This window comes from Corticium candelabrum, chromosome 15, assembly GCF_963422355.1.
Source record: "Corticium candelabrum chromosome 15, ooCorCand1.1, whole genome shotgun sequence".
In the NCBI taxonomy this organism is placed as follows: Eukaryota; Metazoa; Porifera; class Homoscleromorpha; order Homosclerophorida; family Plakinidae; genus Corticium; species Corticium candelabrum.
In genome coordinates, this window is record NC_085099.1 from 5,064,625 (window position 1) to 5,081,464 (window position 16,840).

At 42.5% G+C, this 16,840-nt stretch overlaps 4 protein-coding genes across 6 annotated transcripts in view; 2 read left to right on the forward strand and 2 right to left on the reverse strand.

Moving 5' to 3' along the window:
• The window catches only part of LOC134191037 (uncharacterized), a 48,707-nt gene extending 46,353 nt beyond the window's left edge, over positions 1 to 2,354 (forward strand). For both annotated transcript variants that reach the window (XM_062659595.1, XM_062659596.1), the window contains 4 exons: positions 1,635 to 1,692; positions 1,762 to 1,887; positions 1,951 to 1,973; positions 2,040 to 2,354. In XM_062659595.1, coding sequence (XP_062515579.1) covers positions 1,635 to 1,692; positions 1,762 to 1,887; positions 1,951 to 1,973; positions 2,040 to 2,156 — 324 coding nt within the window. In that variant the 3' untranslated portion in view covers positions 2,157 to 2,354. The remainder of the gene's footprint in view (positions 1 to 1,634; positions 1,693 to 1,761; positions 1,888 to 1,950; positions 1,974 to 2,039) is intronic.
• A 735-nt stretch (positions 2,355 to 3,089) lies between these two features.
• LOC134191489 (uncharacterized) lies at positions 3,090 to 4,826 on the forward strand. 2 transcript variants are annotated; one of them, XM_062660107.1, is made up of 2 exons: positions 3,090 to 4,005; positions 4,546 to 4,826. In XM_062660107.1, exon 1 carries the CDS (start codon positions 3,130 to 3,132, stop codon positions 4,003 to 4,005), a length of 876 nt encoding a protein of 291 aa, XP_062516091.1. In that variant the 5' UTR covers positions 3,090 to 3,129; the 3' UTR covers positions 4,546 to 4,826. The 2 variants fall into 2 exon arrangements, with proteins under 2 accessions (XP_062516091.1, XP_062516092.1); XM_062660108.1 differs by lacking the exon at positions 4,546 to 4,826 and having other exon boundaries at positions 3,090 to 3,388; positions 3,452 to 4,171.
• Positions 4,827 to 5,493: 667 nt separating this feature from the next.
• On the reverse strand, positions 5,494 to 7,579 carry LOC134191535 (uncharacterized). Its single transcript, XM_062660155.1, has 3 exons — positions 7,383 to 7,579; positions 6,042 to 7,277; positions 5,494 to 5,620 (listed from the first exon to the last, which is right to left on the reverse strand). Exons 1-3 carry the CDS (start codon positions 7,546 to 7,548, stop codon positions 5,613 to 5,615), a joined length of 1,410 nt encoding a protein of 469 aa, XP_062516139.1. The 5' UTR covers positions 7,549 to 7,579; the 3' UTR covers positions 5,494 to 5,612.
• Positions 7,580 to 9,084: 1,505 nt separating this feature from the next.
• On the reverse strand, positions 9,085 to 16,688 carry LOC134191536 (uncharacterized). Its single transcript, XM_062660156.1, has 7 exons — positions 16,638 to 16,688; positions 15,203 to 15,794; positions 14,975 to 15,103; positions 14,695 to 14,910; positions 14,474 to 14,632; positions 14,309 to 14,413; positions 9,085 to 14,255 (listed from the first exon to the last, which is right to left on the reverse strand). The coding sequence occupies exons 1-7, from the start codon at positions 16,686 to 16,688 to the stop codon at positions 9,274 to 9,276; spliced, it is 6,234 nt and encodes a 2,077-aa protein (XP_062516140.1). The 3' UTR covers positions 9,085 to 9,273.
• Positions 16,689 to 16,840: the final 152 nt, after the last annotated feature.

The following is a 16,840-nucleotide window of genomic DNA, read 5'->3' on the forward strand; positions in this document are numbered from 1 at the left end:
GATGGCCCTGCAAATCATTTACCTGTCTGTGTCCAAGGAGTATGGAAACTATTTGTTTAGAGTGGCAAGTCTGCTTCTTACAGGTTGTCTGTCTGTCATCTTTATATCTAGTATTTGATAAATCACAAGTTAGAGTACATGCATGATAGCTATTTTGAACCTTTACAATTGTTCATTAAGGTCCAACCTCCTTTCATCATTATCTACTCCAAGGCCACAAGGCCTGGAATATTGTAAAACTACTTATTACATATATTTTGAAGTCCTATTTTTCTATATCACTCTCAAGTTACATGCATTCTGTAGTTGAACAGACAGATGTTCTCTCCAGTTTGTTTTTGTCTGTCTGTCTGTCTGTCTGTCTGTCTGTCTGTCTATTTTCACTATTGAACACAAAAAGCAAAATTTTACAAGAACACTATAGGTAAAACTGCTAAGCTAAATGTCCATCTACTGAGACATACAGATTGAATACTACTAAAATTCTAATGAATGATGTTCTGAATGTCTGTCTGTCTGTCTGTCTGTCTGTCTGTCTGTCTGTCTGTCTGTTTGTCAATACATATATTTCTTATACAAGACATTATTACAGTCTACATTATCCTAGAAATCAGCAAGTTTTAAGACAAATTGGACCCAAGAGGTCCCTAATTACGACTAAGAGTCAAATAGTTGACAATAAGCTAACAGAGTTACTATGCACCAACTGATTCACCACTATACTGGACTCTGCTCATCTTCTGCAGTAACACTCTTGCATTGCATTGCTGCATTGCAATTGAGAATTAAGTCATCCAGTGATTTTTGAACTCGTCTTATCTGCACCCAGTTGTCTCTCTGACTGTCTGTTTGTCTGCCTGCCTGTCTGCTTTTCTGTTTGTCTGTCCGTCCGTCAATGCACTTTTTATACATCAAAGCTAATACATGTGATAAAAGGTAAAGTATTTATGTGCACTGTCTTTCTGTCTGTTTGTTTGTTTGTTAGCTGTATTTTTGCCTGTTGGTAAATACATTCATAAACCTAGCAGTCATGGATTTAGTTTATGGGCAACCAGAGTAGTGACCGGACAACTAAAATTTAACCTATGGTTGCCTGGGGACAATTAGAGATGAGACGATTTGTGGTACACTGATAACTTGTATTACTTACTACTAAGTTTGTAATACGCTCTGTACAATAACTTAACCAAACCGGAATGTCCGAACGCTATTCAGTCACTCTACACAGAGGCGGATCCAGGATGGGGCATTGGGAGGATGAGGCAATGGAGCACGTCCCCCAGCAGTAGAGATCACAATGCCAAACGTTCTATTGCAAGTTGAAGATGATTTCGAAGATTCAAGCGTTGACAGTGATCAATAGAACAAAATTTGGTTATTATTTATTAGAACAAAACAGGTAAAGAGCTCTAAACGAAACAAAGTGTCTACACATTACAATTTATATTATACATTGAAAAATATCTAGACTACAAGTTATACTTCTCCGGCATAAGCACCTCTGGATCCACCCCTGCTATTAATTAATATGCACCCCCGGATGTAGGAAACCAGTGAAGACTTGAGGGCTCCATCGTTTTTTACATTAATAATTTGCTGTTTGCTGTTGAACTTCGCCATGTTTTCTTGATTAGGTGAATGATTACGAGACATTACAGCAAATGCCTAGCCGGTCTATTCAATCCGCTCCTGGTAGGACTCTATTGTAGTGCATCGACCTTAGGTAGACAGGAAGAGAGCACTTTATGTCTCTTTATGTAGCTGGTGGCCGTGTGGGTGCATCTCCTTCACACAGACGTCCTCTCTTATCGTCTCGTCAGTCTACCCGACCTGCTTGGCCTTCACGAAGCAACACTCCAGACCCTTCTGGAGCAGCAAAATTACAAGGTTAATATTTCTGTGCTTTATAGTCACGTGACATGACTCTAATTCGTTGCTTTCTCATTCTAGTCAAACTTCAAAGGCCTAAAACGGTATATTTCGAATTGAAACGATTTCTTTGATTTGCTAGCTGATGTTTGCTCTGTGTGCGTTGTTAGTCTGCCGGTCAGTTGCGTTCGAGGTTGGCCGAGTCATTGATGTCTTCGGCGCCCACTCTGGGACTCTTCGGAGAGGAGGAGGTTCGTGCACTGTCAGAGGGAAATCTATTGCATTGACTACGAGCTCAAACTTGTGGCCGGCGACCGAACCGAGAGCAACTACTCTGGTGGTGTATGTATCTGTAATTTGTATGATGTGTATACATGCATGGAGTTTAAACTCAAACTCGATGTGTCATTCACTGCAGACACGTCTAGCTGGATGTTGTGAAGGGCTGTTGGAATGTAAGTATATAATTATGGATTAGTACCGTACTGACCCGTGAAATTTTGAAGGGCAACCGGTGGTGCTATAGTGTTGAACACATGAATGTCTGTCTTTCTTGTGCACTTAGGCACTGCTGGCTTGACGCCGCTGAGTGCACGCGATATATCTACGAATAATTTTTGTTTCGCGGAAGTCTCATAGTTACCAGGAGCATATGTGGACACGCCAGCGATGTGGCTGCTTCAGCGCATGCAGAGTGGCTACCTCTACTATGTATACAAATGTCGTGCACAGAGTTAGTTAATTAATTAAACTGAGACGTATCTCTAGCAATTAAAGCACTTGACTTGCTCTGCCGACTGTCAGTAAGAACGGAGAGGCTGACTTGCTGGATAGTGCATCAACATTTAGTTTTCATGCATGAATTTCTTCGGATAATTGGGAGCGGTTGCAGGATTGTTCATGAGGCTCTGGCAGCAAACTGTTCTTAGCGTCCGTCTGCATGGTACTGCGTTCCTAGTTGCGGAACGCGTCTCAGTCAGTTTGACATGAGCATGCAGCCGTATCTAAATCGAATGTCGAAGATGTTTTAGTAGACAATTAGGGCTGAAATTTGAACGGTCTTCATGCACTATATATACCGACCAGATTGAGATCATAGTAAATTAAGCCGATATATAGAGGAGGGAAATACAACCATAAGAGAGAAATAAGCCTCATCTCTATTATGTACAGTAAGTATAGCTACCTAGTGTATGACGTCACACTCGTTACCAGTCAACTGTACTTTTGAATTATTACTTTTACTTCTTACTTCTTGATATGATTCTGTCTGACGAAATTGCAAATATTGACTACGGTCAGCGTGTTCATCGTGTTGTATTTCAAGGAATTCTTCACAAACGCGTTTCACGGCCCACTTTCCCACAATTTCGGGTTCCACGTTTATTCAGGTGTTTTTTTGGTCAGACAAAGGCTTTCTTCTGTTGGCATTGTCGCCACTGGAAACTCTACGACGATGGCATATTCGTTTACTTTGAGTCTGAGAACAGCGAAAGACCACTCGGGGGAGTGAAACTCGGTATGGCTGACATGCCTCTCTCTAAAGAAATGCAGCAGACGGTGACTAGTAACGTGTATCCAGCACAGGTGGATGTGCGATGCCGTCTAACTGTTCCATCTACGAATAGAGTATTACATCTTTTTTCTGAGCAACCCGAAGAATGTGCGAGGCTAAGGGAACAGATAACAATCATTGTAAACAACATCGGACAAATTCAGTTAAAGCAAATAACTGAAATGGCTGTCGAAAGCCGATTGTGCAAAACGAATTCTAACGGAAGTCTTCTTGATGATTTTTCAGCGATTGACGATAAAAGAGCAAAAGACGATGATTGCACTTCTGAGTTTTCTTACGATGAGGCGACCATGGAGCAGCTTCGGCGTGAAATGTTCAGTTGTGTTGAAACGGGCGTCGTAGATGAAAAGAAGAGACAGTTTTGCGAAGAGATTGGAATTACAATAAGTGAACTGATGGCAGATGAGAACACGCGGGCGAGTGAAGAGATAGTCGCAGTGGAGAGTGGCGATGAGGTGCCGGTGTCTTCAGGCGATGTTGAGTTGACTGAGAACGTACAGTCGAAAAAAGATGTAAAAGAAATTTGCCGAAAAGGAAGCGAAGAACAAGGTTCGCCTTGAGTAAGACCAACTTTGTGTGTTGGGACGAAGTGTATGTTTATCACTTTCTCTCAGTGTCATTGATTGCGAGGCACCTCTACTCTAGGTTTAGACGCATCATAACTATACGTATATAGGGTGTACACCATAAACCTGGGACGTAGACACTGGCTACAGCAAGCACGCTTGCTCGTTCTGAACATTCTAAGTAGTGCATGTTTTAGGAAATATAAACGTCTGAATGATAGCGGTGTTTGTATATGTCTAATTGGAAGTACGGGTACTATATGGTATACTCGAGAAAGACATACTGTACGAAGAGGCTTCAGTAAATCACGTCCTCGGGACTTCTGGCCCTCCCTGTTCAGATCCATATTTTCCAAAGTCGGTTATCAAATAGTTTGAAAGTAATATATATTTTAATATATTTTTAATATATTATATAGTTATAATTTAGAATAAATTATACAAGTAATGTATTCCTACCTAAGTCATATAGTAGACAATAGACTAACTAGATATTTTACTAATAAATAGAAACACTAATGATTCTGTATGTAGCGACGCTCAAACTGATGACTCTGAACTTTGAAGACAACGGAAGTGAAGCCCATTGTATTAGGGCTCTTGCCATGCTGATCTGTTTATCCAAAGTCTACTAGCAATCTGAACAAGATAGAATAGAATAGTGGCTGACATAAAATTTGTATACTGTACACTGCATGTTCGAGCGGCCGCGGTGCTAACGGCTGCCACGGGTGTTTGTGTCATCATTTGACAGTCTAACAAGAAACTATACCTAGTGTTAACTGTAGTAAGTACAAGCTATGGTCGACCGTACAGCTAAGACAGTTAAAGACCTCGTTCCTGCGTTCACGAGACGGCAGTGGTGTAGGATGTCCACGAGCAGGGGGCTGTATATTGTTGATGTCATCATGAGTAAGCAAACAGATTACGCACGCACAAATGTAATGTTCGTCGTTGTTGTTTCTAATCTTTTGAGAAGATAAGTTTACTTGCCAAAAATGTGTGTGTGCGTGTGTGTGTGTGTGTGTGTGTGTGTGTGTGTGTGTGTGTGTGTGTGTGTGTGTGTGTGTGTGTTGGCGCGGACGGACAGACGGATGGATAGACAGACAGGCAGTGAGACTGTGTGTTTGCTGGTCATCAGACAACAAACAAATAATTAATTAATTAATTTGTGGCGCCAACATTGTGAGACGTTGTCAGTGCTGATCACTCACTAACATTTGCAGTTGAAACGTCAGCTAATAAACGAACGTTTAAGACTGCGTGAAGAAAATTATTTAGAAGGAGATTGACGGATGGATACAAATGAGAGAGGTGTTTGTACGTTATGTGTGTATGTATTTCATGCAGTTTGAGTGATGTACTGTATGAGCTAAGAACAACATGTGATGTTGAAGAATTTGAGGAAATTGGAATTTAATTTAAAATTTAAATTTGAAATGTTGTGTACGTTCAATATTGTAGCACTTTGTATACTGTAGTTGGACATGTATTTTATACAGTCAAGTGGCAACCAAGGAAAGACAGCAGGATGACATGATGGTGCTGCCCAATACAACCAACGCATGTGCACACCAGCTGTTTCTTCTATATTCATTTTGCTAACAACCTGTTGATAGACAAGGAAGATATTAATATCAACTAACAGTTCTGAGTAAGAAATGTTCTGTCTATGTATTGTCATGACGATATCATGACGTATATGTCTGAATATTGACTGCAGTACTAAAATGTACAAATTCTATAAAAATTGTTCAGATAGATAGATAAATATCATGTCACCAATTCTATGTCAGGTTATATATGAAGATGAAATGTGTGTGTGTGTGTGTGTGTGTGTGTGTGTGTGTGTGTGTGTGTGTGTGTGTGTGTGTGTGTGTGTGTCACTGTGTGTGTGTGCACGCGTGCGTGTGTGCCTGTCACTGTATATACAAAGAGTCAGCAATTTGTCTGATTCATAAAGGCATGAAACACTCTCAGCCTGTATTCAAAATTCCTTCCAGATGAGATTAAAGGGTAGCGCCTCTCACCCCTCCAGCCACACTCTCCTACGGCAAAATTATACACCCTCAACGCCTGAGTGATTCCATCCCCATTAGGGAAGAATCCGGTGTCATTGACTAATACTCCCATATGCACGTCCTCCAAATGGAACGTCTCTTTCAGATCACGAAGATTCAAGATGGCGGCCAACAGGTCACGTGACAGGAAATACCCGGCTCCAAAACAGAAAGCAGGATACGCAGTGTTCTTGTATTCTTCATGACTCACCGACCATTTGCTTCTCGGATTCCGACTTGGATATCCACGAGGTGGGCAGTGACCGCTATAGAATAAATTCCGACCTCCAGCTCGAGATTTCAATAAATTGTATGATTTATTGGCAGCTTCAGGCAGCCACTCTAATACCAGCTGTATGTTTATGTAGCAATCGTCATCAGTTTTCAATACAATTTCGAAGCCTATTCCCGACTGCATGAGATATTTGAATGCCTCCAATTTCTTCCAAGTTAAATTGTTGTAACCTTCCTCAACATCAACCTTCAGTATGTCTCTGTAATGACACGATTCTATTTCCAGATTACTCTCTGTTATCTCTCTGTCTCTTACTGACCCTCTTGACTTCCCAACAACAAACGCATATGCCCACGGATTGTTGTCTATGAACTGAGGTGTCATCAAGAAACGAGATCGAAGCCAATTCGTCCTTGCCTCCTGACGTCTCTCGTAATTTCTCGCAGCCGATAAAACGAGAACAACAAGTCGAACGCGAGACGTCGATGCAAGACAGAAGAGGCTCGAAGCCTGATAACGATCATTGCTATCACAGCCAACAGGTCGATCACCAGACATCAAGCTGAGAGGAGGCCTCAATTGAGAGCAATTTAGCAATAAATTCTCTGACCTCAAATTGTCAGCCTTTCCTATTTGAGTCTCATTTTGACCGCCTTCCCTACTAACGCTCCACATTTGATCGTATTTTCCACTAACATCATGTTTCCGGTTAACATCCGGTTTCGGGTTAACATCCGGTTTCCGCTTCCGCTCAGCACGCGTCATAGCCGTCGTACTATTCTCTCTTGTGAGCTCCTCTGCAGCAACAAGGTTGGTTGTCTCGCTATTCTCTCCATCAAATACATCGGCTCGATGTCTGTTCGACGTCTTGCTGTCGCTTGGACTTGACGCGCTCGTCTGGAAGAGAATGCGATGGACGACTTGGCGAGATCTCCCACTAAACTCATTCCCTTCAGATGCTAATCTACGACCTGCAACAGTCGACGTTTATTATTTCGACTCTCAGCATTTGCAGCAAGGAAAATCGAAAGCGCCGCTAGGCTGCAGATGGTGGTGTGTGTTTTCGTAGCACTGACCTGTCTGCTGTACGGTATTCACTTTGTGACGCCACGTCGAGTGCACGAGAATGACCTGAATTGTCGATAGAGACAGGAGAATGACAAAGAGGGAAATAGCACGCCATCGTCGCATCACTTCCGCTTTGGTGATCAGCTGACCGTTTAGTGGGTCATCACGTGACATTTTAGAGTATTTAGAGTTTTCATGGCGATAGACAAATTGTAGTCCCAGGCCTCATACAAAAGAAAGGTAACCAGTTGCACGGTATCCGTAGGCGCCTCGCGTTCGTGAGTAACACGTCCAACGGAGCTTTCAGACCGTCTACTGAAAGGCCAAGTCCTAACTAGACAATACGTATTTGTTGAAACCCTATCTGTCATGGAAGTAAACATGCAAACTTCCAAGTAGTTTAGATTACATATAGAGGCCTGGTGTAGTCGCGTAACAATGGTCGCGTAGTCATGTGACAATGGTTGCGTAGCAATAATTTTTGTCAAAGTAACGCGATAAAAATTTAAAAAAAATTTAATCTGTGTGTGCCCGTGTGTGTGCCCGTGTGTCCGCGTGTTACTATTTTCTCGCCAGCGACATTTAGTTGTAGCATTTGGCTATTTGGCGATCGTCTAGCTGAAACACTGGTCTAGGCAGGAAAGAGTACGTGACACACACGACTAAAATTTTTAGTTATCCAATGGTGAGACTGTTTCAACCAAAGGCAGGCCGATAGTCACATGACCGTCAGTGTGCACGTTCAACTGGTTTCGAATCAGTAACTAGTCATGTCTATGTTTAGTTAGTACTTATAGTCAGCCGTCACGTTCTGCAGTACACCGGACTGTGTACAAGTCACGTGACCGATCGAAGAACTCCCATAAAAGACGTTGAATCACTTCCTGTCCACATGTATGGTAATGTGCGTGCATGTGTGTGCGTGCGTGCGTGCGTACTTGAGTGTGTGTGTGTGGGGGGGTTGGAGGCTATGTCTGGTCAAAATATGATACGCTTCCGGTGTGAAGTCAAAATTGTCCAATCACAAAATAGTATTTGCGTTTGGTCGCTCGTGCGACAGCCGTATACATGTGGAGGAGAGGTTTTAAGCTTCAGCTAATTAGTAGAATGCACGAAGGCACACTCTCAAGTGATAATCATGTAAGGTAATAGCAACAGCAACGCCGATCCTATTGTTCTAAACAGTAAAGATGTCGTTGTCTTCCAGAGTTTGGCGATTTCTTGACGATTGAATCCCTTTCTCTCACGCTAACGCGGATTTCTAGAGCTATTTAAATAAACGGCGCGCATCCGCTAGATGGCTCCACTTAGTCTGAAACGCCCATTCTTGTCCTCTTACGGTACACACGAAGAGTGCTGTTGTCTAGTATCGTACCAGTGACGAGGTAAAGCAAAACGTTTTGAGAATATCCGCATTCTTTACATAGAAGTACGACTCTATTAGTCTACCTTCGTTCTCGTGTGGATGCCAGTACATGCAATAGCTGCCACGTTTGCTACACCTGTTCCGTGCAACAGTAGCAACATATTCGAAGCGATGAAGTCCAACGGAAATGTAGAAATAGCTGCAAAAATAGACGTGTATCCGGGATTTTGTATTGTATCCGCCCAATATGCGAGAGTTAGTACTATACGCAAAAAGTTGAATTTGCACTGGACCATGCAGAGCGGCCAAATTAGCTAGTCTTGCACAAAGTCACACTCTCTCAAGTAATAATGTAATCATATAATTGCAACAACAACTAATGCATACAATGCTCTGCAACACCAAAGCTAGTAAGTCATAAAAGAGCATCAGTAAAAACATGTAGCTAACAAAGCAAGCGTATATATTCGATCACTGCATGAACTATACTGTATGTACCACGCGATCACGTCCTCTGCCTAAAGCTATGCCATCTAAATGTCTCGATATTTCTCCAGTCTAGCGTTTGCCTTATCACATTCGTCTTCTTTTAACGGTCTCTTAGATTCGTAGTTCAACCAATCTTCTGGAGTTTTGTCCACCAACCGATAATATTTCAAAAGAGGTTTCCTGCAAACAGCCCATGCTTGAATCTGTTCTGCTGGCTCTATCCGTAAAGTTGGATCAGAAACAAGTGATTTCTTCCATGGTCGACAATCCTTGTAATGATCAAGAAACTTCGCCAGACTTGGCAACGGTTCATCGTCACCTCTACCCCACGAACCTTTTGCAGCGTCGGTGCTGAGACACATGACAAACACCGGGTGTCTCCAATGGCGCAAACGCGTTCCGTGAAAAGCGGGAAAAACATGATGAGCACAATAGTGATGGTAGTGATCGTTCACGAGTGAGCATTTTGAACCGCAAAGAGGGCACTTTGCTCGACATCCTTTTATTTTTTCCCAAACTTGTTGACACTCGTCGCGCATGCTGGCAGCTACTATTGTATGCAAATCTGTTTGTACTTTAGTTAGCAGCTCACGCACACTGCTCTTGAAACGTTCACAGAAATTCTCAACTCGTCCAATAGGGAAGTTCGCCATTTGTGGAAACCTGACCAATGCAGCCATTAGCAAAATTCGAACACTAGATGTCTCAGATAAGTCTTTGGCGCGTTTTTCAAGATAATCTTTAAAGTCGTGAAGATAGTGGCCTGCAGATTGAGCGCTTTGTTGCCAACGTTCTGCAGTGTTTTCCAACATTTTGTACATTTCTGAAATGTTCTCTTTAAGTTTGTACTCACTGGAGTCTAATGCTACCTGTTTGCGATTTTCAAACATTTGCGTGAATAATTTCTTCAGATACGCGTTCACATCAATGCAATACTCCAACACCTCATCATAGTTTCCTCTCTTAAAAGAGCTTTGATATGCTCGTTCTGCTGCCTTCTCTGGATCCTGCATTTGCTGAAGAACTTGGTCACGAACTTCCGACGCAAATTCGTGCACTTTACTCTTTACCCATAACAACAGTTGTTCATTATACTCGCCGGCAAACGCTGCAGCGCGTTTTAGGTCGTCAGCATCGTCACTTGCCGTGGCAAGAAAGGTTTCTCTCTTCTTTACTCTCTTTCGTCCGAGTTCCCTTTCTTGTTCTGAAATGCGTTTGTCTTCAGCAGAGCAAACTACTTGATATGCTACTTGTTGCAAATTAACGATAAGATCGTTAATAAATGGAGGTCTCTGTAACCTTAGTTTCTCATCAATAGTCGCCAATACGGGTTCCATTTTTAGAACTTCATCATTGGCCAGAAGAACAATACCTGAGACAACAGCTGTGTCACATTTTCCGTCTTGTGACTCAATTTTCTTCATGAATCTATCCTGTAGATGTTCGACTGTCGTCTTCATTTTGTTCACTGCAACTAAGAGTGAACCCTTGTCTGATGACGTCGAAGGAAAAAGTCTGTTCCATACGTTCTTGGCCATAGAAGACTTTGTTATGAGATACTTGTCACACCATATCTCGTCGCTGCTGTTAACGAAGTCTGTAGATTTTGATAATTGAGCTGACCGGGTATTAGGAACTACGACCTGAAGTAACTCGCTATGTCGATGTCTCGTCAAAACGTCACTAAATGTCGTCAAAACTTCCACCTCAATGTCTCTATTGTTTCTCTTTGCCTGTTTTATATGTTTTCTGTACTTTGCTTCATATTGCACCCACCGCTCATCAAAGAGTTTTGCTGCGTCGGATTCGGACAATGACGATTGATATCTCGTTCGCTTCAACTCTTTATCAAGTTCTACGTAAAAGCTACGATCAAAAGCCTCTGTGTTGACTCTGTCGTTAGCTAACTGCAGCTGTCTCAACCATGAGTAGATGTGAATTTCATAAGAAGAGGAAAGTGGAGTTGCTAATTTGCAACGAAATTCTTTCTTTAAATCTTCGTTGTACTTCTTGGCTTGAGTGCGTTCCTCGAAGTGACGAACTAATTCTTCTTGTGCTGTTCCTTTCAGAAACTTTAGCTCAGACTGACATTCTGAGTCATACCTGGTGACAGCTGTCTCGTCTTTGGCCGCCCGCAATCGTTCTGTATGTTTCTTCACCACAGCTCCCGCCTGCTCATTAAACTTGATTTCAGCTTGTTTGACAAGAGATGTCACGATCTCGTTTATCTCTTTGTGAAGACGCAATTCATAAAGAGCTTTGTAATGTAACAATGTGTAACCGTAATTAGTAAGTGTATCCCACACTATACAAGCGTGTCTGTACCAGCCTACAAGAGCATCGCTATCGTCAGGCGGCTCTGAGGTTGAGCGGTCGTCTAGCGTGGACTGCAGTATCTTTCTGCGTAGAGCAAACGCCTCTTCGGAAAATACACCAGACGGTGATTCTACAGTCCGTCCTTCCCGTTTGCCTTCAGAAAATGCACTCGGAAGAAGAAATATAGCATCTTGTCTCAAAGACACGAGATCATCAAGATCTTTCTGTCCACTTCCCATTGCTTCTCTCAGCATCTTCCTCATCAGTGTTAGCGAATCCCTTTGTACTTTAGTGTTACGATCTCTCTGGTCTCGCAAAACGAACATCATTTCCGTTCGGATATCGGCCACCTTCAAATAATCCATTGCATACAAACAAACTTCTAACAATTCTTTCATTTGCGAGGAAATTTCTCCCTTATGGTTCACTATAACGGCATCCGAACAAGCCATAGCCATCACCGTAATTTGACCATCAAACACGTGACCACCTCCTTCCAAAGACAAAAGCCCTTCAGAATCAAGAACTAAAAGATATCTTCCGTCCGATATGCGTACGAATGAGGCATACAAACCCTTCGTGCATCTTCCCGCCCTTGTAGCAAACCCACAACCAAACAAGTAATTGAGCAATGTAGATTTGGCAGAACTCTGCGCGCCTATAACTGATACAACAAGTAAGTTACTTCTGTTCTTCAACGCAACTCCTAGTTGTCTCATTATATCTTGTATAAACTTGCTTGCCGTCATCTGTAACGGATTTCCTCGAAGTAATTGCATAGGATAACCTTCCAATACACATTGCGTGTAAACTTGCTTAATAATTTGGGGATCTAACGAGAGCTTGCTCAAATGATCGTTCCTTATCGTATCATCTTCTAGTAAAGCACAAAGTTCCATCAACTCACTCCAGAAGGAATCTATCGATATATCAAACTGATCAATGCGAAGAGCGACTTCCTCCAGCTTTCGTTTGATATCATCTTGTCTGCTTTGACTTTGTTGTTCAGGTTGCGTTAGAACTGCGTGTCGAGTTGATTCTAGTTGGTCCATTAGATTTCGTCTCTGTTTAAAGAGAGGGTCGATATGTTGCGCTTTCCACAACTCCAAGTAATGTTGAAATTCTGCCAATTGATGGGGATTTTGGTCTGAAACCAGACTAATGAATAACTCGACCGGACGAGATATCGAGGAAGTCGTTTGCCGTCGAGCTTCCAACTCTCTCATCTCTTGTTCTAAATTTGCTAATTCTACCTGAATCTCCCTTCTGTTCTCTTTGACTCCAATTTCCTGCAATTCTTTCTCTCGATGACGATTTCTAGCTATAGAGGCGTAAATTGTTGTTAGAGGAAAAAGAAGGTTAGCAAGCTCACTTTCCTTTAGATTAATCGTTTCAAGAACCTGAAATGTTTCTCTCCCTAAAGAAGAAAATCCGTCTAAATTTTTGCCAGACTGTCTTCTGTAAGGAACTAAGGCTTGAGATTGCCCGGTGTAGCAAGACACAAAACGATTTTGGATAATTTCCGAGCAAGGTAATCGTTGTTTGAGTTTACCAAATATCGGTGCCATTTGATCTCTAACACGTATGACAGTCATCTGTCGTTGTCCCTCAGTGCAACCTTTTACAAGGTCTTGGACGGGCACAACTCTTGCTAATCTTTTGGGAAGGATCTCTCTTAACGACTTACTGATTGATGTCGACTGTGGAAAGGTAGAAGGCATTTCTGCAGTACTGGGAACATCACGAACAAAAATAACAACCTCTGCGTTTGTAAACTGAAGATTACAACTGTGTAGCAAAAACGACTGCAAACTGTCACCAAGAGAACCGCAAGGACCAAAGTCATTAGCAGTCACGTGAACAAGTACTAGAGCTGCGACCGAGCACAGTGTGGACAAAGCATAACAAAACGTTTTTTCATTCGTAAACCCGTGAACATCGGCAAAGTTGAGACCACAAGGAACGTTAGGTTTGACCTCAAGCAAAAGATCAATAGAAGGGGAGTGAGATAACCCGCCAAAACCTTCGGCTGAGCAAACATCAAACGAATCAAAACTCAATGACGTAGTTTCTAGTTGTCCTACCAACTTTCCCATCAATGTTGATTTTCCTTTCCTTACAGCGTTTGCTGTACCACATGATACGACGAGCGGATAACTTGGGACTGCGAGAACATCTTGAAGAGATTGAAAGTTTGTGACCGTTCGGGGGTAGCCAATAGGAAGTTGAAGAACGTAAGTGACCGGCATAGCGCAATACAGACTCGAATACAGAGACACGAGGCGACTATGAACGGTATCCGGCATTACCTCTAATAAAGCAATAAAAATATCTTTGGGCGTTAGCTCTAAAAGCAGAGGAGAAAGCGCAGTAGTTTCCTTCGTTGTCGTTTGCTTTGTTTCTTCGTTCAGAGCGGAGACAAACGTATGCAGAACTGATCGAAAGTTTTCCCTTCGTTTCAACAAGTCCACTAAATAAGGTTTGAGATGGACAGCGAAACCCTTACCGTCACATTTGCGGTAAATATCGATTACCTTGTCCGGAGAAAGCTTTTCTAGCTCAACTGTAAAAAAACTGTCATCTTTCTCAGAATTGGACGGGCCGTCATCAATCATCATTTCGTAAAATTGTTGCTTCATACTCGTGAAATCAGAATCATCTGTATTACCAAAAAGGTCACGTGTCTGAGAATTTTCCGTAGTGTATAAGTCTATACAAAGCATACTCAGAAAATTTAGCATAATTGATCAATAACTGCCTTACCGTAACCAGAAATTGATTGAAATGTCGAGTTTGCCATTGACGACTCATTGTGAAGTGGCATTGATTCTGGAGTTGAAGGTAGTTTTCTCGACGAAGCAATAGCAACTTCAATACAAATTTGTATAATTAACTTAATCGAAATTCTATATATAATACATTAGTTACCTGCACGAGAGTCTGCCGGTGAACCAATTGTTGTACCCGCAGCTGACACTCCAAAAGAGGGCCGATAAGGATCATTATACCAAAAGTTACCTTGATGTGACCAGACCGGGACTGTTGGTAACGGACTACGGACGGCGTACGTATGAGGTGCTCCAAAACCTGCACAGGAAATAATTTTGCATTGTAAGTATGGTCACGAACACGCTTCCACTATTATGTACCTAAGACGTGATGTGGATTCCAAGGCCAAGGAGCTGTAACTGGTGGAACTTGCGGTCGTCCTGGTAGGTCTGGTGACAAAATGTGATGGCGCCCACCTTCAGACGTAAGCGGCCTTTCAGAATAATTGTCACTTTCTACTGTATTGCTGAGCTCAAGTTGCCTATTACGTTCTGAAGGTATTATTGTCTTGTCAATGCAAACAGAAGATGACGCTTCTAAAAACAATGAATCAGTTTCGGATGCCATTGCATGCGATCAGTAAATTCTCGATCGCTCTACCTTCTGTACTGTTTACGGCTGAAACTTCAGCAGATTCCTCCGAAACACAATTTGCTGTTGTCTGAGACTCGAAGTCACTGCCAGACCCAATTGGCTCAATGCTAGTCTTAATCGTGCTAGGATCTTGATCTATTGAAACATACAATAGAGACGGTCAACAAATCTATGACACAATGCTGCAGCCATGCACAACAGTCCACTACGTATCGTGTATATACACATACTTACCGGCTTGTATCAATGCCTTCAGTACGTTTGGTTGCTTGTCCATAAGAATCTTTTCAAATTCAGCCAACTGTGAGCCTTGGTGCTCATCCTCGGACAACTTTTCCAATACACGGAGAAATCTGTCAGCGACAACCTCGGAAGGCTTTCCCATCTGCTTGACCTTGATCAGAACCTGGTACTGTTGACGTGTAACGATACCCTTCTCAACACATGCATCAATAACAGCGCTCGCGTCTAGTGATTTCACAATGACCGCTCGTTTTTGTTTCAGCTGTTGCCAGGTTAAACGTGGAGATGAGCGAAAAAGGTTGCAAATAGTCGAGTTCACTTTGCCAACCGACTCTACAAATGTCATCACCATGTTGGGGTCTTTGTTGGCCTTGTCGAGGACGACATCGTAAAGAGCTTCTGATGCTATTTCGGGATCATCTAGTTCTTGTAAGATGCTAATAACATCTGCTACATCTTCCTCACTAACAATTTCGTCAGATATCAAAATGTTGATTGCGGTCTGAAGACAATTTTGTAGTGCTTGCAAAACACTAGCTTTTTCGGATGAAAACTTTGATAGAACGTCCGCGACCAAACGTTCCTGTAAATAAGTAAGCTAGCATCAATGTATAATGTAATTAGAACTATACTATGCAATTTGCCTACACAGACACACAGACAGACACACACACACACACACACACACACACACACACACACACACACACACACACACACACACACACACACACGCACACGCACGCACACGCACACGCGCACACAGACACACACAGACACAGACACACACACGCACGCACGCACGCACGCACGCACACGCAGACAGACACAGACACACACAGACAGACAGACACACACAGACAGACACACACAGACAGACAGACAGACACACACGCACACACGCACGCACACACGCACACACACACACACACACACACACACACACACACACACACACCAGGCAAGCACGCGCCCACGCACTTGCGCACCCACTCACCCACACGCACAGCTACGCAGTGCACGCACACAGAATGAACAGTTAAAAGCAAACTTTCTACCTTAAAATTGAAAGCGCGCAACTGAATAATCGAGTTTATGTTGACTGTCAACTTTACAGTCAAAGCAAGGATAAATTTAGCAATTTGCTGACTCATGGTACCGTCCCTCCTTCTCCACCACACATTCCACTCTAGCCCTCCTACTAACTAGTCTAGTTTCTCTTTCTACGTTCCATTCGTTACCATTCATAGTTAGAGATAGTTTCCTCAAACGTAATCTTGCTCTAGAGCATCCTACTAACTAACACGACAGCTGCATGTGTTTTCAGGTGATACTGTAACTGTAGGTATTATACGTATAGTATGAAACATGTCCGGCATGCTAGGCGTCCTTAATTAAGAAAGAACAATAGTATACGGCTACTCACTTCCTCGGTATCGCTATTCGCCTTGTCTTCATCACTAGCAGCTGCAGCCATTTCGTAATTACACTTGGTAAATCTCCGCTACAGCACGCAACAAACCGATGCGAAAGGGTCTGTTGAACGGCTGCAAAATTAGAAAGTTGAACCGGAAAACTGATGGTTCACGATAACAACATTCTATACCTTCTAGAGAATCCAAGAAGAAC

Excerpts from the sequence above, each read along its gene's own strand:
- LOC134191489 (XM_062660107.1), top strand. The coding sequence starts at position 3,130 with ATGATTCTGTCTGACGAAATTGCAAATATTGACTACGGTCAGCGTGTT.
- LOC134191535 (XM_062660155.1), bottom strand. The coding sequence starts at position 7,548 with ATGTCACGTGATGACCCACTAAACGGTCAGCTGATCACCAAAGCGGAA. Across the intron at positions 7,278-7,382 it reads GAATACCGTACAGCAGACAG|GTCGTAGATTAGCATCTGAA; the intron begins GTCAGTGCTACG and ends CGACTGTTGCAG.
- LOC134191536 (XM_062660156.1), bottom strand. The coding sequence starts at position 16,688 with ATGGCTGCAGCTGCTAGTGATGAAGACAAGGCGAATAGCGATACCGAG. Across the intron at positions 15,795-16,637 it reads CGAATAGCGATACCGAGGAA|GAACGTTTGGTCGCGGACGT; the intron begins GTGAGTAGCCGT and ends ACTTATTTACAG. Across the intron at positions 14,911-14,974 it reads AGCCGTAAACAGTACAGAAG|AAGCGTCATCTTCTGTTTGC; the intron begins GTAGAGCGATCG and ends CATTGTTTTTAG.